Genomic DNA, 20415 nt, shown 5'->3' with positions numbered 1-20415 from the left:
TGTGCACGCTGAGGAGTCTGACATCAAGAAGTCTGAGCTGATCCGCTCCTGCCTTAGGTGTTTAACAGCCTCAGCCCGGGAGCAGCCGTGGGCCTTTCCGCTGGAGCGGAAGAATGGAGTTTGCTGTCACTCAGGCTTCATTCCCGAGTGCTGCAACTTCTGCCTGCCTTCCGTTTGCTAGCTGGGCATCCATATTGAGTAACGTTTTCTTTGCCTAAAACATAAAAAAAATAGGTGAAGAATGACTGGTTTGAATTTTACTGTTGCTTTGGGGTATCTTTATGCTCCAGACCAAAGATTTGAAATGGTAGAAAAAAAAGGTATTTTACTTACACCTATGTTGCATAGCGCCTGGTCCCAGCTTTGGGGTTAGGTTTACTGGTTTCCATGACAAGCCTAGTTGTCAGCCCAAGATTTAAGCACAAAACCAAAGCACCCCACCTTCCTTTACGTCTGGGGCTTCTTGTCTGGTGTCTCCCATGAGAGGGGCCCTGGGGGATGAGAGGGGCAGAGGAGCTGATGTCCTCTAGGCTACGGCATTTGTAGGGCCCCTGTTCCCCGTCTCCATTCTCGCCGCAGGTGACCGACGTGTGCTTTAGTCCTGACGAGACTCACTGCGCAACGTGCGGGGAAGACGGCAGCGTGAGGATTTGGTCTCTGGGCAGCATGGAGCTGGTGGTACAGTTCCAGGTGCTCAACCAGGTAATCGCTGGTGGTACGTCAATCTCTTCCTTTTGGTAGAGGGCACAGGCCGCTGCTTGGGATTGCAAGGACTGCCGTGTCCTCGCGGAGCAGACTAAAGCTGGAGAAATACTTGCAGGTGGAGCTTTTAGTGCGCTTGATTGCACAGTCCTGCTGTCGTCACTGTGGCAGCGGGTCTCTGCCCTGGTTCCTTTGCAGAGCTGCCAGTGCCTGGCCTGGAAGCCTCGTCCTGTCGTTGCGTGGGGAGCTGAGAGCCAGCATGTAGTGGCAGGGTACAGCGATGGCACCATCCGCGTGTTCAGCATTTCCAGGACAGAGATGGAGCTGAAAATGCACCCCCATGCCGTTGCGCTGACAGCAATTGCCTACTCCACGGACGGTGAGGCTGCCTGTTACAACAGCGGGGAGATGTTGCCGTAGGGAGCGTGGCTTGGTTGTGCCGGGGTTACCCTGACCTCCAGCCGCTCTGCGTACTGGCGACCTGCCCAAAAACCTGCGGCCTGGCAGAGCCGGAGGACTTCCACCAAGGAGCTTTGGTAGCTCTGCCGGCTGAGCGTGTGGTAGATGGGACACAGGAGGTCTGTGGCAATGGTATGCCATTTGGGCTTGGGGTTTGGGTCCCAGCCAAAGGGGTTTGGGCAGAAGAAGCATTCCTTTGTGTCCTCCTGCTTACAATCTGCAGTGGCTCTCCTTCAGCGTGGTGTTTTAGCGGGTGTCTCTGAGACATCTCATCTTACCCAGCCCTTGACTCAGATGTTCCCAGCCTTTCACGGTGTTTTGGGACACCGGTATCCCACGATCTTGCGCCTTTCTCCTATAGGTTTTTTTCTTCTCCTACAAGAAGTGTCCCATTCTTCTCTCTCCTCTGCCCACAGGAGAAATGATCTTATCGGGGGGCAAGGACGGGCTCGTGGCTGTCAGCAGCCCTCGCACCGGAATGACTATCCGCGTCCTCGCTGACCACAAAGGCTCCCCCATCACCGTTCTCCAGTGCACCAGGAAGCAGGTGAGACCTCGCCCTCTGCCCCGGCGCCGCGCGAGGCCCCTGGGAGTCACCGCACAGCTGCGGGAAGCAGCAGCAGCGTGGCCGGATCGGTCAGCGAGCTTGCTTCGTTGTATCTCACCTTTCCTCTTCAGGCCCCCATCCCCTCCAGTAACTCCTGTTCAGTTTTTCTTTGGTGGGGTAAAGCTGCAGGCGTTGCGGGTGCAATCCTGAGCCAGGCTGCGCCTGTGGACGGGGGGACGTTTGGTGGCTGCACGCAGGTGTGATGTGTGCCCGCACCATGGGCTCTCGGAGAGCAACACCCTTTGAGAGCAGCCCGGGCTGTGATCTTTCAGCCCCCGTGCCCCCGAGAAAGGGCTCAGCGTGCTTTCCCCGCTTCGCTCCTTGGCAGCCTGGCCGCCTGGGTGTAGCTGGCTCTTTGTACGGTTCCTCCGTGGAGCTAGGAAGACTTGGTTGTGCAGCAGTGCGATGGTTTTAGCATCTCCTTTGTCCTTCTCTTCGTGGAGAGTCTTTTTCCTTTGCACAGCCCAAATGAGAATCATTTTGCCTACGTTCTCAGGCTTTAAAATCCTCCACGCTGCGAGGCTGTGTTCCCTGGTAATTCTACACTTAGGAGATCCTCCTCGGTTTTTAGGTGAAGGACATTGTTAGGGGACACACAGTACCTGCAAGCGCTCCCCTAGGAGACATGCAGATCCGGAGGGCGTCCCGGGGAGGAGATCTGTGTCATTCAGGCCAGGCGCTCACCCCTCCTCCAGCAGCCTCTTCTGCCGGGGCGTTCAGCCTGGAGCGTGCTGCAGGTTCCAACACCACGGCTTCCTTGCCCTATTTCATTCTAAGTGACTTTAAGCACTGCCCAAACGGAGGTTAATCCTGGCCTTGATCCCCTGCGACATAAGGCCTGCGTTCCCACGCGCTCCTGCCCCGCGCTAGCTCTAGTGGCAGCTTTCTTTAAAGCTTCGGTACTGCCAGAGTCACAGCGTTGCTTTCATCTTCCGCAGTACCGCGACTTCGGGGTGGAAGGAGGTGAGCTCTGGCTGGCCACCAGCTCGGACCGGCGGGTCAGCGTCTGGGCCTCTGACTGGCTGAAGGATAAGTGCGAGCTCCTCGACTGGCTCAGCTTCCCGGCTCCTGCCGGCCCCGAGGTGAGCGTGGCCACTGCCAGCCCCTGCCTGCTCCTGGCATGGGTCTCGGCACCAGCCGAGCTGGAGGGGGGATGCCTCAAGGCTCCAAGCGGGACGGGGCCAAAGAGAGAGTGTGTGCTTAGGAAAGTCATCTTCGTTAGCTCTGCTGCTCGTAGAGTATCTTTTTAATGCACCTTCTCGCGTGTCGAAAGGCAGCGGGAAGCGTAGCAGTGCCTAACCAGCGGGAAGCACTGACTTTATAAGCGTGAGGAGTCAAAAACTGCATCTGCAAAGAGCTGACACCCCTGCGCTACACAAAACAGAGCACAGGCAGCAGTGAGCACAGTGCACAGAAGAGAGACCTAATTATGAGCGTGCTGCTAACTTTGACACTCCTGAGGAGCATGAATATTCAGAGCCAGGAGCCCAGTGACGGATTCACAGAGCCAAGTACTCTGGTCCTGGGTGTCTGCGATGCTTTGCAGAACAGCTGGGCTCCTGCCCAGGTGTGCGATTTGGCGGCAGGACACCCGCTAGAAAGGGGAGGAGGGTCTGTATTGGAGAGGACATGGAGACGGTCGCAGAAGGGAGCTGGGTCTTTTTGGGGGGCAAGCGGTGGTGCCTCAGCCTGCCACCCTCAGGGTCAAGCACCGTCCGGGCCCCTACAGCAGCTGGGTTCTATCAGCGTTTCTTCTGTTTGTTTCCAAAACGATGGCTTTCCTCTCCCTGAAGGAAACCCACTACAGGTCTCCCCAGAGTGAGCTGGGGAAGTACTAAAGATCTGTCTTCTGGGCCCTAGAGCACAAGTCTTACGAGGAGCGGCTGGGGGAGCTGGGGGGGCTCAGCCTGGAGAAGAGGAGGCTAAGGGGAGCCCTCCTCGCTCTCTGCAACGGCCTGAAAGGAGGCTGGAGCCGGGGGGGTCGGTCTCTGCTCCCCAGGAACAAGCGATGGGACGAGAGGGAACGGCCTCAAGCTGCGCCAGGGCAGGTTTGGGTTGGGTATTGGGAGAAACTTCTTCCCCCAAAGGGCTGTCAGGGCCTGGCCCAGGCTGCCCAGGGCAGGGGCTGAGTCCCCATCCCTGGGGGGATTTAAAAGCCGGGGAGATGTGGTGCTGAGGGACATGGGTTAGTGGTGGCCTTGGCAGTGCTGGGTTAACGGTTGGACTCGATGATCTTAAGGGTCTTTTCCAACCTTAACGATTCTACGATTCTATTTGCTCATGTTAAACCGATGCATAACCCCATCCTACCTTCGAGCCCACGTAGGAATAATGCATTAGTGGAAATTCAACCTGTTGGACCCTCATGTGTCCTGCTTCTCTGACAGCAAACAATTTGCTTCAGGTTTCCATGGCAGCGTGTGGTTTCTCCTCGCTTTGCCATGAGCACGTCTGAGATGGCAATGCAAGAGGAAACAGCCTCCATCATGCTAATTTCCCGCTGCTCGGGCACCTGCAGCCCAAGGGCTGGTGTCCCTCCGTGCTCTCCTTTTGTCCCCTGCTGTGGGCTGGAGAAGCTAGCCTCCATTTTGTTCCCTTTGGTTTCCTCCACCAGGATCTCGGCAGCCTCCCGCCCAGCCTGGCTGCGTTCTGCCCTTGGGACCCCGGTACCCTGGTCTACGTCGGCTTTGGGATGCAGAAGGAAGCCTTGGTTTACAGTCTGCACAAGAAACAGGTACTCATGCCCTGCCAGAGGGGCACGGGCGCTCCTCTGCCGCTGCGGGGCTGCGGCCACGTCGAACGAGGTGCAGCAGGGAGGAGGCGGTGCTGCCCTGCCCGTAAAGCCAAGTCTAAAGGTGTGGGGTGGGCTCAGGCAAGCAGCTGCTCAGGGCAACAGCTTTGCATCTCAGAAACTCTGAGTCTGGCCCAGGTAACCGGTGAGCGGCAGGGACCTGCCCCTGCCTCGGGCTGCGGCTGGGCCGGCTGCCAGCCTCCGCTGCCTTTCCATCTGACGGGAGGGGAAGGCGTTTGCTTTCAGGAGCATTAACTGTCTCTAAATCGTTGAGTCTCCTCTGGAAAGTCGATGCCTTTGGCAGGTTTCCGAGCTCTGAGAGGTTCTGTGCATCTGTCGGCCTCCCCTTTGAGAGGAGCCCTTTACCCTCCTAACGACTGTCGCTGCAGCAGCTCTGGTCTCCTGCCTGCTCATTTCTGAGGTGTTGGTGTGTTTCTCTTGCTGGAGCGCAGGTAGTTGAGAGGATCTCCTTGCCGTACTTTGCCACCTCGCTCAGCCTGTCTCCTGCAGCACGCTTCATGGCTGTTGGCTTCGGCGGTGAGTACCGGAGGGTGCTGTGGGCTCTGCTACCTTCCGTGGGGAGGGAGCTCCTGTTCTTCTTGCAGTTGAGGGGAACCAAGTGTCCTTTCTTCCTTTAAACAAGAGAGACCTGCACACACACCAGCCCCTGTCCTCAGACCCCGGGAGCTATGGTCCTGGGACTGCGGGCAGCTGCCCCACTCCCGGGCAGGGTGTGCGTCAAGGCAAGGAGAAGGCTCCAAGGGACACGTAGGTCAGAAACGAGATGCATGAGCTCAGTCCTGTTTGTCGACGAGCAGGATTTGTCGCTCAAATGACTCCTTGGGGTTACGGGCTGTCTTCATCCCTGCTGAGGAGCGAACAGCTCTGTGGCTGTGTGAGCTACAGCCTGGGGGCAGAAGGGACCTTCCCCCAGCGCCCTTCTCCTGTCAAGGGCACCGTGCTGTTTGTGTCTGCCTGGGGAGGCAGTGCTTGTATCCATCTCGCTCTGACAGTGGTTCCTGAGAGCGGGGTGAGCTCAACACCCGCCCCAGAGCTGCGGGGCCCCCGTTGAGCCCGGGGCCGGGCGCTTCGGGAGGGTGTGAGACAGCAGAGTTGCACTAACGCGTGCTGCCACATCCATTACTGCAGCGTGACAGCCTGACATGCAGCGCGGAGCTGCCGTGTCACGCTCTCTCCCCATTACCAGCTGCTAATTGCCCGCTTGTTTCGGCATGAAGCTGTCCCTTGTCACTCAGCTTATCGACTCGCAGCTCTGCAGCGGGGCGAGGTCCCGGGGGGTGGCAAGGACAAGCCCCGTGGCTGCAGGGCCTCCTTCCCCTGGCACTGAGCCCCCTCCTTTCCCCGCAGAACGGCTCCTGCGGCTGCTGCGCTGCCCCGCCAGCGATGCGCAGGACTACGCCGGCCACGACGACGCCGTCCACCTCTGCCGCTTCGCCCCCTCCGGCCGCCGCCTCCTCACGGCCTCCCACAGCGCCGTCCTCGTCTGGGAGCTCACGGGCGGCTGAGCCGGGAGACCCCTGGACCAGCGGCGCTTCTCCAGCAGGGGAGGGCCCTTGCCCGGCCCCGACTCCCCTTGCCCGGCCCTGGCTTCTGGGCAAGGCCCCGGCTTAGGCCCCAACCAGGCCCCAGCCCCAACCTCCCCTCCACCCGCGGGTTGCTGGGGACGGACGCGGCGGCGGGCCCGCGGGCCGGACCCGGCCGGTTGCGGGATGTCTTTTACGGCCCCATTTGCCGTTTGTTTTGGTGTTTTTTTTTTTTTTTTTTTTTTTTTTTTTTTTTGTTTTGTTTTGTTTTTGTTAATAAAAACATCGAAAGCCGAAGCCAGGAGGTCTTGTGGTGCTGTGCGCCGCCTCCTGCCCGCCAGGGGGCGCCGCTCTGCCCGCGCCGCTCTGCGCCGCCGCTCGCTGGTGTAACCGGAAGTGGGGGGGGGGAACGCGGCGGCGGCGGCGGCCCCGGGAGCGGCGGCGGTGCCGCCATGAAGCGCGACGTGCGGATCCTCCTGCTAGGGGAGGGTAAGGCGGGCGGCGGGGGATGCCGGTGGGCCCCCGGGGCGGCCTGGGGCCCGTGGGGTGCCGCCCGGCAGCGGGAGGGCCTCACCTGCGGGGGGCGGGAGCGGCCGGGCCTGCCCGTGGCCCCGGCCCCCGGTGGCGGGGGGGGGCTGGCGGGGCGGCAGCCGCGTCCCCAGCCGTGACGGCCCCGCTGGCAGCGCCCTCCGGCCGCCGTCGCCAGCCCCGCGGGCCCCGGTTTGTGGCGGTTCCTGCGGGCGGGGCGCTCCCCGTGGGCTCCCTCCAGCAGCCCCGGGCGGGGCGGGCTCTGAAGCGCTGCGCCCCGTTACCGGCCGCCGCCCCGAGGTCTCCGGCTGGGCAAGGCCCCCCATGTCCCCTTCCCCCGTGGGCCGAGCCGCCCCGGGCCCCGCGGGTGCGATTGATGGGGCCGGTGCCAATATTTTCCCTTTTTTTCCTAGCCCAGGTGGGGAAGACATCTCTGATCATGGCTCTGGTGGGCGAGGAGTTCCCTGAAGAGGTGAGCGTGGCGGGGGGACACCCTGGGCTCCCTCACTGGGTGCCCTGCCAGGCAGCGGTGGGGTGGCTTGGTCCTGGGTGGCACCGGCCCGAGGCAGGGGTGTCGGTGAGCTCTCTGGGGACGGGTGACAGCCACAGGGCTGTTTCAGGTGAGCTTAAGCCGGTGAGGACCACCCGGAGCTCCAGCTGAAGTGGTGTTTTCTCCAGTTTCTGCTCTAATCCCTAATTTGGGACCCCGTCTGCCCCGGGGAGGGGTGTAGGTACCTCCCAGGGCTCCGATCGCCGCTGCTGGGGGTCTCTGTGTCCCCAGCACAGCAGGCTGCAGGGCCCAGCCTTGCCCTCTGTGGCAGGGCCGTTTGCTCCCCAGCTCCGTCCTTGCTGTGGCGGCACCGGTGCAGAGCCCTTGGAAGGGGCTGAGCCACGTTCCCTGCCCTGCGCTGCCCTGCCTGTCTGGAGAAGGGCTTGGCGCTTTGAGCTGCGCCATCTGCGAGGAGCAGCATCCAGCCCGCCTGCCTGTGCCCCTTGGAGCCTCCGGCTCGGCGGCTCACCATCCCATCGCGGTTTGGATGGGGAAACAGGATCGGTCTGGCCATCAGGCAGCTTCTCCCACTGCCCGCGAGCAGATTTGCGCTGGGAAGCATCAGCTCCAGGGGCTCGGGGGAGGACCAGCTCTGCGTGCCTTCCCGTGCTCTCGCAGCAAAGCCCGGACAATCAGCTTAGCGCTTCTCCCAGCTGCCGAGAGGTCAGGCCGCAGAGCTGGGGGAGCGCTGAGGGCTTATCTCCGGAGCTGTCGCGGGGGCGGCAGCCCTGACTTGTGTGAACGGCGGCTTCCCTGGCGGGATTCCGGCGCCTTCGGGAGCTGCGTCTCGAGGGAGGGCTCGGGGCCAGGAGGTGGGCGGAGGTTTCACCTCGGGGACACTGGCTGTGCGAGGGCTGAACTGTAGCGAGCCAAGCCGCAGCTGCAGCCCGGTGGGCCGAGAGCGATCCGTGGCCTGGAGCTCATCACACCCTGGCAGGGAGGGCGCTGGGCAGCGGCCGTGCGGGGATCTGAAGTCCCTTGTCCCCCGTCCTCTCAGTTGGGTTCGGCACGGCTGGCTGGAACGGAGTCTGCTGGCTTTGCAGGTGCCTCCCCGCGCGGAGGAGATCACGATCCCGGCTGACGTCACGCCCGAGAAGGTCCCCACGCACATCGTGGATTACTCAGGTAGGGCCCCGGCCCTCCTCGCTCCCTGCCGGCCTCGCTTCTCCCCTTCTCTGCCCGGCTGAGGGGAGTGGGAAGGGGTCCCTGCCGCCGGGGGCGGCTGGTGATGGCTCTCTTTCCCCATCCAGAATCGGAGCAGACGGAGGATGAGCTGCAGGAGGAGATCGCTAAGGTGAGCGGGGCCGGGCGGGGGTGTTGGGGGGCAGGAGCCTGCAGCACCCGTAGCCCTGCAGCTGGCAAGTGACACGTGGCTGCTCGCTTTCCCCGTTGGCCACCCGGAGACGCGCAGGCAGTTGGTTATCTGTGGATTAATGCTATCGGTTTGTTTAGAGGTTTGTTTAATCCTTCTCTGTCTTGTAAGCTGTTGTGTGTGGCTTGTCCTAGCCCTCCGGGGAGCCTCCAGAAGGAGAGCGGTGGGGGGCAGCTCGCTGCCCACCGGGAGGCGGAGGAGGCCGCTGAGCGGACGATGTGCTCTCAGCCTCGGGATGTTCCCGACGGGCTCAGAAGACGGGGAAAAGCAGTTGCTGAGCTTGGGCGCGCCCCCCCTGCTCCCTCCCTTAGGTCCCCGTGGCTGCCTGAGGAAGCAGTGGCGCAGAGGAGTTGGTTTGGGAGCTGGAGCCCCAGCAAGCGCTGGGCAGGGAGGGACGAGGGCTCCCACGTCCCTCGGAGCAGCCACGGAGGAATAATCCAGCCGGCTGGCTGGGGCGGGCCCAGCTGCTCTTCTCTGCCCTGGGATTAACCTCAGCTCTGCACAGAGGAAGACCTCTTGATTACAGATAATAAAACTGTGCACCTCACACGAGCAAAGCTATTTAATCTCTTCGCCTTGGTGGCTAACGACCGAGGAGGTGGGCTAGTGGGCACGGGGGTTCTGCTCCCCTCCACCCAGACAGCAAGAGTAGACAGAGGCTTAAAATGGCTCCAGGAAATCCTGCCTAAACCCTTGTGTGTCCTCAGGATTAGCGCTAAACTCTCTCCTGAAAGGGCCAGTGATCCCTCCTGTCTGCTTCAAATAAAGCGTTGGCGTCAGCGCTGTCTGCGCGGGGTTGTGGGGGGGAGGAGGGCCCAGCACGGGGCACGGGCAGAGCCATCGCGGGGGGACAGCGAGGTGGGGGAGCGGGGAAGCGGGGTGTCAGGCCTGGAGGCAGATGTGCTCGCGCCAGCTCCCAAAGCAGAGGAGCCGGCCTTTGCCTCCAGCAGCCCGTTGTAGAGCTCGCGTTGACAGCGGGCAAGTCCTTGCTGCCGGAGGGCTGCGCGTACGTGCGTACGCGTGCACGCTCACGCGCGCTCAACCGCCGCTGCCGCGTTTCGGTGACAGCGGCGCGTGGGGCTGGAGCTGCCTGGCCGCGGGGCCGGCCTGCGGCTACGGCACGGCTGTGCCTGGGGCTGCCTCCCCGCTGCGGTGGGTGCACCGCAGGGACCCTTGCTCACCACCCTCTGCCGCTTCTCTCTTGCAGGCCAACGTGGTCTGCGTGGTGTACGATGTCACCAAGGAGGCCACCATCGAGAAGGTAACGGTGCCGGAGCCCTGAGCGGCCCTGCTCCGGCAGCAGCACCAGAGGGGAAGGGGTTCCCAGCGCTGGGTCCTTCCCGGCTGCCCCGGCTTTTTGGCGTGGGTGGGTGCTGATGCCCCCCAGCCCTGTGGGGATTTGGGGTTTGAGACCCCTGCAAGTGGAGGGAGGCTGAGCACAGCCCAAGCTTGCTCCCACGTTGATTGTTGTCCTCCTATGCTGGGGGCAACAGGCTTGTTGCATCATCCTTCTGCTGGCATCCAGCATCCCTGGGTCTGCTCTGCCTGCTGGTGCGGGGGAATGCCGGGGAGCAGATGGCTGCAGGGCCCTGCTGAGTGCCGCGGCGCCTGTGCTGGGAGCTGTGCTGCGAGCTGCCTCTCCCTCCCCAGGCTGCGCTGACGGGCCTTTCCCTGTGCTCGCCTTTCAGATCCGCACAAAGTGGATCCCCATGGTGAACGGAGGAGTGGAAAAGGGCTCCAGGTACCGTGCGTGGCGTGGTCCGCGGGTGCAGAATTGGGGGATTCTAGAGGCTGCGGGCTCCCCACCACCTTTGCATCGTCCAGAGGTTGCTCAGATCAAACCAGTGGCCAGACTGCTTGTGGCAGAAGGACGTGGGGGCCTTTTCTCCCTCGCCGATCTAGCTGAGGCAGAGGGCCACGGGAGAGGGCTCCTTTCCCCCCTTGAGCTCTTCTCAGCCAGGCAGGGAGAGGAGGCTGCCAGGGGAGTATGGGAGCACAGAAGCCGCAATCTGCGTGTGGATCGCTTGGGCAGAAGGCTGCTGTGCTGGATTAAAGGCTCCTGAACATATTGTTGCTGGGTGAAAGCATAAGCGGGATCAGGCAGTCTGTTTCTCCAGATGGATGCTCCCAGCCGTGGGAGGCAGGAAAGCTGCTGTGGACCTTGCGGAGGAGGGTGGGGAGGCTCCTCAGCTTGCTGCCTGGGAGCACGGCCGAGACCCAGAGAGGGTTGGCCTCGCTCGTGCTCTCTGACATTCCCATCTTTCTTCCCCAGGATCCCCATTATTTTAGTGGGAAACAAGTCTGACCTGCAGGTGGGGAGCTCCATGGATGTCATCCTGCCCATCATGAACCAGTTCTCGGAGATCGAGACCTGCGTGGAGGTGAGGGAACCGGAGGGTTTCTGCAAAGCCACCCTGAGGGGTAGGAGCGCTTGTCTGGCGTGAGCCAGGGAGCCTTTGTGCTTGTGGAGATCTGCCCTGCTAACGTTGCTCTGCAGAAGCACCCCTCTCTGGGTTTTGAGGGGCTGTGCTTTGGGCTTTCTGTCCTTTCCTTCCTCGCAGGGAGTGGGTTTCGGTCTCGGCCCACTCCGGCTCTCTAGCCTAACCGCTGTTGGAGCTACGTGTGGCCCCTGTTGCCTCTGGGGCTGCGGAGTGGGCGCAGCAAAGCGAGAGCACGAGCAGGAGGTTTCCCTTTTGTTTTTTCCTAATGGTGGACAGCCGTTGCCCTATGCTTTGATGCACAACTTGTCTGGCTCAGGGAGCTCGTATCATCCTCCTCCTGCCCCTTGTCACCAGCCTGTCCCTGCTCACAGGGCTGTCTCTTCCTTTGAATCCCCAGTGCTCTGCCAAGAACCTCAAGAACATCTCTGAGCTTTTCTACTATGCCCAGAAAGCTGTGCTGCACCCCACCGCCCCCCTCTATGACCCAGAGGAGAAGCAGGTAGGCAGCGCTGCTCGCAGCCGCTGGAGGAATCTCCTTCCCATCACGGGGCTCTGGTCTGGTACTGTGCTTTTGTCCCTGAGTAGGAGGGTGGAAAGTTTGGGCCGAGGCAGCCAGAACAAGGGGAAAGCGGTACCCTGGGGGGGAGCCGGCGGAGGGGAAAATACTCATCTCCCGTGCTCAGTGCAGCCAGCTGAGTATATCCAGGCCAGAGAGATCTGCAAGGACTGGGGGCACGTTGGGGTAGAAGCCCTCGTGCTCCAGTCCGCGTGGCAGCCGTGGTGGGAAGGGTCCAGGAGAAAACTTCCCCGTGGATTGTCCTGCTTGTGACTCCCGCCTCCAAGGTGGCTGTGGTCCGGGCGTAGCTGGGCCGTGTTCCCAGCCAGTGCAGGAGGGGAACCCCTCTGCGCATGTGGTTTCGGGAGGCAGGAGGAAGGGCCAGGCTGAAGGTGGTGCCATGTTTTTGTCACCGTGGTTGGTCCCTTGCAGCTGAAACCTGCGTGCGCACGAGCACTGACCCGGATTTTCAACCTCTCGGACCAGGATAACAACCAGATCCTTAGCGATGATGAACTCAACTACTTCCAGGTAGGGCTGGCTGCAGAGCTGAGGTATTCCCCAGTCCCTCGTGGAACGCCCCTGGGGTCCCCTTTCCATCCAATACCAGGCAGAAAGGCTGCCCGTCCCCTGGCACAGCCATCCTGTTTGCATTCAGCACTTCTGCTGTTGCGCAGCTACAGCACCGTAGGGTGCGTCTCGGAGCACAGGGGGATCCACAGCTCTTCCATCTTCCCTAAGCTTGGGCCAAGTTTGCTCTGCAGTGGGAAGAGCAGGAGGCTCTGGAGATGTCATACGTTACTGGGATGCTGAAGAACAGGGGTTTGGTCAAGGTCTGAGGCAGCGATCCCTGAGCTGGGTGGATTTTCTCTCCTGAAAACACCATCTCCTTGCCAAGGGAGAGGGCTGCTGGCGAGACAGAGGGTTGCGCTGTCCGCGTGCTTTCCTGATGATGCCCTTCTTTCTCTTGGGAGGTAGAAGTCCTGTTTTGGAAACCCACTGGCTCCCCAGGCCCTGGAGGACGTGAAGATGGTTGTGTGGAAGAACACCACAGACGGGGTGCAGGACAACGGCCTAACGTTGAACGGTAACAGCACAAGGGCCCCTTCAGCACATTGCAAGGGGCCCTGTCCTCGAGCTGAGCCTCCTGGCTCTTATTCCAAGCCTAATTAGTCCCTCTTGTCAAAGCAAGCCTGAGCCTGCTGTGGCTACTAGAGCGCTCTGTCCAAGCAGCCTGTTTTCCCAGGGAAAGCGTGGTCCCGAGGAGTGGATCCCTGAGGCTGAGCGCTCAGTTGACCCCACTGAGCCGCCTGATCTCTCCCTTAGGCTTCCTCTTCCTCAACACGCTCTTCATCCAGAGGGGCCGGCACGAGACCACCTGGACCATCCTTCGCCGCTTCGGGTACGACGACGAGCTGGAGCTGACAGACGACTATCTCTACCCACAGTGCGTATCGTGCCGTGGAGTGGGGGGCGGGCAGGGTGTGACATCCCCATGGTGTGAAACTCGGGCTCCCCAGCACCTTTGCTGGCTCCATTCTGCACCCTGGGCTCTACCCCGTTCCTCGGCTGGGGCTGAATCCGCACCCTTAGCTCGTGGTCAGGTTGATGCTCCTCACCTTCCCCTGCGGGCAGGAGCTGCCGCACGGGCTTGGCGATGAATACGATGGTCCTTGAGCTGCCGAGTGCGCTGCCGGCTCTGATGGAGGCGAGCAAGGCGGTGGGGAATGAAGGCCTGTCCCTGACTTGACATTAGCAAAGGGTTTTTGAAGGCTGTTCTGTCTCTGCCTGAGCTGAGGCAGAACGGCTCTGTCGGGAGCAGCGGGCTGTCAGCATAGCCCTCCCGGCTGATTCTGCAGCTGCTGTCTCTGCTCCCTGCCGCCCTGGAGGTGGTGATCTGGCAGTAATGAAAGGGTTTGGCTTGTGAGCTGCCTCATCCTCTCCCCAGACGGCAGGCTGCGTGGGGAGGCGACAGGGCCCGTGCCTGGTGGAAAGCACCCCAGGGGTAGTGCTGTGCCCTACCGAAGCCCCGGGCACGAGGCAGAGTGAGGGCCGCATCGTCTCCCCGGCTGCTTGGGCAGCATGGATGTGCCGAGGAGAGGCCACTGCGCACCCTCGAGGGTTCCTCCCCCAAACGAGGGGGCTGTGTCAAGGAATAGCCAGACCCGGAGACAACCGCCGACCTTGAGTGGGGGAAGGGAGTGGGGAGCTGTGCTCTGGGTGAGATCGGGCTTGGCTGAAGACCCGCTCATGTGCTGCCCTTCGTTCAGGGCTTGAGGAGCCTCACTTGGGTCTCTTCCGACAGGTTCCGCCTTCCCCCCGGCTGCTCCACAGAGCTCAACCACTTGGGCTACCAGTTCCTGCAGCGGCTGTTTGAGAAGCACGACAAGGTGGGCAGCGCGCGGTGGGGATGCTCTCTGCTAGGCCTGCGCGTTTGGGAGCAGACGCAGAGCCAGCCAAGGGCTTTCCTCTGCCGCATCGCTCCCTTCGCAGCTTCTTGCCGAGGCTTTGGGAGCAGGGGGCGGTCACAGCAAGCTGGAGGCGGTCTGACGGCCCCAGCACACCAAGGGCCTGGGGTTGTGGTCACTACCCTTGACCAAAGGGCAGCCGGTAAAGTTTGGGCCTTCAGGGGATGGGTCTGAGTTAGCATCAAACTGGTGTAGCCCCTCGTCGTGCCTGGCTGCAGCGCTCAGGGTGGCATGGAAAGCGGGCACAGCTGCTGGCCTACGGCCACCGACCAAGCACAAGCATCCACACGGCTGCCAGCCCTGTGGAGGGAGAGAAAGCAACCGATTTGTGCCATACTCTGGAGAGCGGGAGGAGGGGATGTGTTGGATCCGCAGGCATCCGCTCGGACTAGTTATTCAGACGTTGATGTGCACCGGGGGTACCGCAGCTCTGTGGCCACGGGGAATTGCAGCACGGAGTCGATGCGCGTCCCTGTGTGCCCAGATGCCGGCAGATGCTCTGTGGCGTGGCCCTGTGGCACAGCAGCCTGAAGGTGTTGCCTCGGCGTGTGGTTAGCCGGTGGCCAGTGGCCCGGTGGCCCCATGCAGACCTTGGGTTAGTTGCCCTGCAGCGTGGAAGGCCGGGCTGAGCCGATGCAAGCTGCTGCGGGGTGGCTGGCCCCAGGGAGGCTCCGGGCTGTGGGGTGAGTGTGGACAGGTCCTGCCCAGTAGCAGGGCTGGCACTGGTTCCAGCTGCAATCACAGAGCGGAATCGCCCTGTCTCTTGTGCAGCGATGGGAGTCCCTGGGGCACAGGCTCTCTGCACGCTCACGTGGCTCTGGCCTCGCTTGCAATTGATTTCTGCCATTGAAAGCATCCCTGTGTCATTCTGCAGCAGCGAGCAGGGTGGCCTGTGTGCCAGGGACCCTCTCTGGACCCCGACCGCGCTCGGTGTGGCTGCAGAGAGGTGCCGGTGTGTGCGTGGGCTGCGTCCCGCCTCAGCGGCTGACTCCCCTTTGTTTCGGCAGGACCAGGACGGAGCCCTGTCCCCTACAGAGCTGCAGAACTTCTTCAGCGTCTTCCCCTGCGTGCCCTGGGGCCCCGAGCTCTACAACACGGTATGCACCACTGATAAAGGCCTGCTTTCCCTGCATGGATTCCTCTGCCAGTGGACGTAAGCTCAGTCCCTCTCCCCGCCTTTACTCGCATCGCTTAGCCCTTGCTGACCTTGTCGGCTTCCCGGTGCGCTCTGTGTCTCCAGGCTCGTGGCTTACCTGGATGTGCGGCACTGCCTGGAGTGCCTGGGCTACCTGGGCTACCCCATCCTCTCGGAGCAGGACTCCCAGACACAAGCCCTCACGGGTACGGCCATGCCCTCCCCTCCTGTCTCGGCTCGGGTCCCTCCTCTCGCTCACCCAGCCTCTCCCCTGCCAGTGACCCGGGAGAAGAGGATCGACCTGGAGAAAGGCCAGACCCAGAGAAACGTCTTCCTCTGCAAGGTGCTGGGAGCCAGGGGCGCAGGCAAGTCCGCCTTCCTGCAGGCCTTCCTCGGCAGGAGCCTCGCGGTGAGTGGCTGCTCCCCTCTCCGGCCGCGCTGCGGCAGGGCGTCCCAGCGGAGCAGGAGGCAGAGCCGTGAGGCCGTTGAGCAATCTGCTGCGGGACGGCACCTCCCTGCCCGTGGCCGGGCCCCAGCGTCCCGGCAAAGGGCTTCACACCCCTCTCCATGCCGGCGGTGCCGGTTGCTGTGCCTCGGGCATCCTTAATTTTGCCTAAGGCAGTGAGCCTACTCCCTCTGTGTGTCCCGAGGAGCCGGAGAGGCTGTGCCTTTCCCAGGCAGCTCTATCTCCCCGAGGTGACACTGACCTTCCCCGCTTGTTACAAATGGCCCCACGTCTCGTGGCAGGCTGCGGCTGGCCTTCGAGTGGCTGTTACGCCACGGGGCTCGGGGCAGCGTGAAATGCTCTCCCTCTCGCAAGCGCTGCTCCCTGCTGTCTGAGACGGTGTTTTCATCGGTGACAGGCCCAGAGGGAGAACCCAGGAGAGCCATCCCTCTACACGATCAACACGGTGCAGGTTAACGGCCAGGAAAAGTACCTTATAGTAAGTCAGGGAGCGGAGGGAATCGCTGCTGCGTCTGGCTCGCAGCGGGGCTGGGCTGCGTCCCCCCATCTTGCCGCAGTGCCGTCCCGGCACCCCTGGGCTGGGCTGTGGCTGCGGTCACGCCGGCACAGTCCGTGTGCTGGTGTGAGAAACAGCCGATCTCGAGACGGTGCTGTGCCACGTGTCCTTCCCTCTCCTACCCCAGCTGTATGAGGTCAGCGCCGACACGAAGTTCGTGAAGCCGTCGGACGCAGCCTGCGACGTCGCCTGCTTCGTCTATGACCTGAGCGACCCCAAATCCTTCAGCTACTGTGCCAGTATTTATAAGGTACCTGGCAGGGGCCCTGTGCGACCTCCGCCTGTGCGTGGCAGCCCCGCATCTCCCGGGGGTTGGTCGCTTACCCCTCGCTGGGACTTCTCCCCGTCTCTGCAGCAACACTACATGGACAGCCAGATCCCCTGCATCTTCGTGGCCTCCAAGACGGACCTGCCAGAAGCGGGTCAGCAGCCCGGGCTCTCCCCCGCCGAGTTCTGCTACAAGCACTGCCTCCCGCCGCCCTTCCTCTTCTCCTGCCACGGCCAGGGCCCGCCCGACACCACCATCTACACCAAGCTGGCCACCGCCGCCACCTTCCCGTGAGTATCCTTCCCGCGGAGGGGACTCTCGACTGGGAGCAGAGCTTGGGGAGGGGGGCTGCGTCCGAACCCTGCCTCCGCCGCGTTGTTTTTGGTTTGGTTCCTCTCTAGCTCTTGGCGTCATCTGCTCATACAAGTAATTGAAACATAAGGGCCACTTTTTCCCCGGCTCGGAGAGGGTGGAGGCTCTCTTCTGCCTGGCGTGTCTCTCTGATAGATTTCTTAGATAGATCGTGCCACAGGAGTTTTTATTTTTGAAGCCTAAGATAAAAAATGCCGAAGGGGAGTAGCCAACCTCGTTTGCCAGGGCCCACAAAGGGGGCAGCTATTTTCTCCTGCTGAGGTGGATCAGACTGAAAAAGAGGTCAGCGAAGCGAGACCTCTGCTCGCCCAGCCTCCCTTTGGGGAGGAACCGCACCTGGAAGGGGCTGGGCAGCAGGGCAGGGTGGCGAGGGCAGATCTGGGAAGGAGAACGCGTCTGCGTGTGGCATCGCTCCGCGCGGGGGGCGGAAGGGGCTGAAAGCTGCGGGTCGGCGCAGCGCCGGGGGCAGAGCCCTCCCGGGGAGAACGTGTGGGTGCGTTGGAAGACAGGATGGGATTACTAGCGAGTGGTTTTCCCTCTAGCTTCTTTTCAATAAACAACTTTATTTTTAGAACTGACGCTTTTTTTTTTTTCCCCTCTGCAGTATTAAAATTTAAATATTCTTAATATATCTTAGGGTATGTGGTATAAATAAATAACGGCGTAATGGAGGGCCAGGGATTGGCTGTTCTCCCCTGATTTAGTGGAGAATGAATAATGGATATGCCTTTCCTCCTCGAGAGGAGCACACTGATGCAGGACAGCACGCGTTTAGGAAGGGAACGCGTACGCTCGGGCAGGACTGGGCCCCTTCCCTCGCTGCCCTTAGGTCGGTGACACCGGCTGTGCCAGCGTCTCCGCCTGCACCCGCTTCTGGGTCTCGGTGCACTTGGAGTTGTAAAAGCAGCTTGACCTAGAAAGGAAGATACGTACCTCCTTGCTCCTACTAATTATTTAGGTGTTGGTGTGCTATTTCCAGACCATGGGAGGGTAAAGCCGCATCCGTCCCACCGGCGGGGTGGGGAGCCGTCGTTTGGCTTGCTGATGGTGCCGGGCGGTGGGTGCTCGGGCTTGTGGGGCCGGGGAGCTGCTCGTTGCCTTCGGCTGGGCTCTATCCTGCGCCGTGGTCACCGTCCGTTCCCCAGGGACACCCCGACCTCCCTGCTTGGGGGCTGCCAGGGAGCTTGGCGTTTGTACAGCCGTCTCTGTGCACCTCGCTCACCGCTCTCTTCTCTCTTTCTTTGCAGCCACTTGAACGCCGTGGAGCTGGGAGCGGCGTCCTTCTGGCTCCGGGTGGCTCTGGGGGCCGCGGTGACTGCTCTGGTAGGGTTCACGCTGTACCGTGCGCTAGCCAAGAACAAATGAGAGTCGCTCTCTGCCCCGTCCTCCCCGTGACACCAGCCTCCCCCTTCCTCAATGACGGTGAAGGCTCCTGCCTCAAACTGGTCCCCGGTGGGAAATCCTCCTTTCCCCCCAGCCTGGATCGCAGGACCAGTGAAACCGGACTTCCCAGCACCAGCGTAGATCCCCCGGCACTGGCCAGCCTAACCCTGCCGGCCTCTGCCGCCTCCCGGCTCCTGCCCAGCCGCGGCAGCAGGGACCGGGCAGCTCTGCCTGGGGGCTCCGCCTCGCCAGCAGCTAGAGGATCACCCCCATCTTTTATTCTGTTATTTTTTTTCTTTTTTTTAACGTTTGTTTTTAAGCTCAAACATGAGTGTTTCAGTATCTGTTGGGCCGGGCACATCCCTTCCCCAGAGGGCTGTGCTGGTGCCCTCAATTCTGGGGGGCAACACTCCCGGGGCCCCTGGGGCCTCCAGCAGCAGCAGAGCTGGGGCGTGGGCTCGTGGCTTCGGCCTCCCGGGGCACGGTTCCATCCCCAGCCCCTGTTTCCCTCTGCCAGCGCTGGGAAAGGCAGCCGTGGAGGGCCAGGCGCTGACACCCCCCAAGGCCCTGCGTTTTGGGGTCCCTCCTGGTCTTTACTGGGACGCTGTGGCTGCGGCCCTGGGCTGCAAGGGGTGGGGGCGATACCCGGGACCCGTCCAGGCCCCTTCTCTCTTGTTTCTGCGCAAAAATACTCCGAGTCCTGCAGCGTGCCAGGCTCTCGGCCCGTCTGCCCTCCTCCCCGCCAGGCTGCGTGGCCCGTCCCCTCCCCACCCTTGCCTTGGCCACCAGTATTCACGGCCACCAGTATCCGCAGAGCCCCAGGAGCCCTGGTAAGCCGGGGAAGGGCTGCAGTCCTTTCCTGGGAGTGCCGTCACCGAGCTGGTGCCACGCCATGCCACACGCTGGCATACGGCCCTTGTCCTGCTGTCCCCTCCGCGGGGCCCTGGCTGTCCCGGAGCGCGAGGTGTTGCATCTCCTGGTACGACTGGAAGCTTTTTTTCCCTCTGCCCGCACCCGAGCCGGCCTCAGCTGCCAGGCAGCCGCCTGTGACTTCAGCCCAGCGCAAATCCAGGCAAATCCCTGTCCCCGAGTCCCAAAGAGCGAGGCCAGCCTGCGCTGGCCTCCAGGCTCAGCTCACGCCATCCCTGGGCTCCCGTCCTGCCGGGGGGAGCCTGCGTCGGCTCCCGGCTCAGCGACGCTTGCTCTTAGGCTTTTCGAGCACACTCAGGGTAGGTTTATCCGCAGGCAGCTGGTGGGGCAGCACCGAGGTACAGCTGGAGCTGCTTTTCTGTATGTTTTGTCTATTTAAACTTTTTTATCGTGGCCTGGAGCCGGTGAGGGGGTTGAGCACCCATCCCGCCGCTGCCCGGTCCCCGGTGCGGGCTGGAGAGGGGGTCCCTGCCTGTGCCGGAGCCGCTCTGCCAGTCGGGCGCTCACTGCTGGCCCGTGGTTCCTGGCACTGCCAGGGCCGCATCCCCGGCGTTTCCTTATCCCCTCTCCGGGCCCGAGCCCACCGGGCACGGCTCTGCCACCCAGGCCCGCGTCTGGTGGTTTGAGCCCGCTCCCGGCACCGGTCCAGGTCTGGCAAAGCCATACCGTTTTAGGAGGTTTGTTCTCTACGTGAAAATAAATTTTTACACACCTTCCGCTTGCACGCCGTGTCCTGCCTCTCCTGGGGAGCGGGACCCCTCGCCCCTCCCCCGCCTGGGCTGCCCAGCCGCTGTGGGGGCAGTTACAGGGATTTAGGGCAGGAGGGGACGAGGCTCGGGGCTGGCCCAGGCCTCCTTGGAGTTTGGGGATGGGGACGCCTCCGCAACAAGTGCCAGGCAGCGGGGAGATGGGGAAGGAGGTGGCAGGTCCCCGCGTGGCTCCGGCAGGATCTCGCGGGCAGAGGGGAGCGGGAGACGTGGCTGCCCCGTGCCCCTGGGAGCCGTGGCTCCGGGTTCCCGTCCCCCCGCGGGGCTGGGGGCTCCCCGCTTCCCTGCAGCCGCCTTCCCCCCGCTGCGCCCGGGGCTGTGCCGCCTCCCCTGCCTGCTCCCATTTCCCCGTGGCAGCTTTTCCCTCGGCTATTTCTGTCCCTGCAGGCTCCGCCGTGGGCGCTGGGCACCAGGAACCGCGTACGAGGGGGTCCCTCGGGGCTGCCAGGGTGGGAGAGGAGACCCTTCCCGCCATGGCAGCCGGGGTGCCCGGGTGGGGACGGGGAGGGAGCGCGGCCGG

At 62.4% G+C, this 20415-nt stretch overlaps 2 protein-coding genes across 3 annotated transcripts in view; both read left to right on the top strand.

Annotated features, from left to right (window-relative positions):
• The window catches only part of WDR90 (WD repeat domain 90), a gene marked incomplete at its 5' end in the record, with an annotated part of 35451 nt that extends 29159 nt beyond the window's left edge, over window positions 1-6292 (top strand). The window contains 7 exons of the mRNA XM_082313635.1: window positions 580-702; window positions 901-1081; window positions 1578-1708; window positions 2707-2850; window positions 4383-4502; window positions 5012-5096; window positions 5928-6292. Of these exons, the coding sequence (XP_082169761.1) occupies window positions 580-702; window positions 901-1081; window positions 1578-1708; window positions 2707-2850; window positions 4383-4502; window positions 5012-5096; window positions 5928-6085 (942 nt within the window). The 3' untranslated portion in view covers window positions 6086-6292. The remainder of the gene's footprint in view (window positions 1-579; window positions 703-900; window positions 1082-1577; window positions 1709-2706; window positions 2851-4382; window positions 4503-5011; window positions 5097-5927) is intronic.
• Window positions 6293-6473: 181 nt separating this feature from the next.
• RHOT2 (ras homolog family member T2) lies at window positions 6474-19841 on the top strand. 2 transcript variants are annotated; one of them, XM_082314187.1, is made up of 19 exons: window positions 6474-6592; window positions 7045-7103; window positions 8225-8306; window positions 8432-8475; window positions 9761-9814; window positions 10242-10294; window positions 10826-10934; window positions 11392-11493; window positions 11983-12081; window positions 12529-12637; window positions 12877-12997; window positions 13856-13940; window positions 15026-15171; window positions 15259-15359; window positions 15432-15562; window positions 16017-16097; window positions 16303-16425; window positions 16531-16733; window positions 18063-19841. In XM_082314187.1, the coding sequence occupies exons 1-19, from the start codon at window positions 6556-6558 to the stop codon at window positions 18178-18180; spliced, it is 1857 nt and encodes a 618-aa protein (XP_082170313.1). In that variant the 5' UTR covers window positions 6474-6555; the 3' UTR covers window positions 18181-19841. The 2 variants fall into 2 exon arrangements, with proteins under 2 accessions (XP_082170313.1, XP_082170314.1); XM_082314188.1 differs by having other exon boundaries at window positions 6508-6592; window positions 7050-7103.
• The last annotated feature ends 574 nt before the right edge of the window (window positions 19842-20415 follow it).

The sequence above is a fragment of the Platalea leucorodia genome, assembly GCF_965183815.1.
Source record: "Platalea leucorodia genome assembly, chromosome: 5".
Taxonomy (NCBI): Eukaryota; Metazoa; Chordata; class Aves; order Pelecaniformes; family Threskiornithidae; genus Platalea; species Platalea leucorodia.
This window is presented reverse-complemented; position numbering and strand designations above follow the sequence as displayed.

Bases quoted from the DNA above. Each gene is read 5' to 3' on its own strand.
- RHOT2 (XM_082314187.1), top strand. From the start codon at position 6,556: ATGAAGCGCGACGTGCGGATCCTCCTGCTAGGGGAGG. The intron at 10,295-10,825 runs GTACCGTGCGTG...TTTCTTCCCCAG, and splicing joins GGAGTGGAAAAGGGCTCCAG to GATCCCCATTATTTTAGTGG. The intron at 12,998-13,855 runs GTGCGTATCGTG...CTCTTCCGACAG, and splicing joins GACGACTATCTCTACCCACA to GTTCCGCCTTCCCCCCGGCT.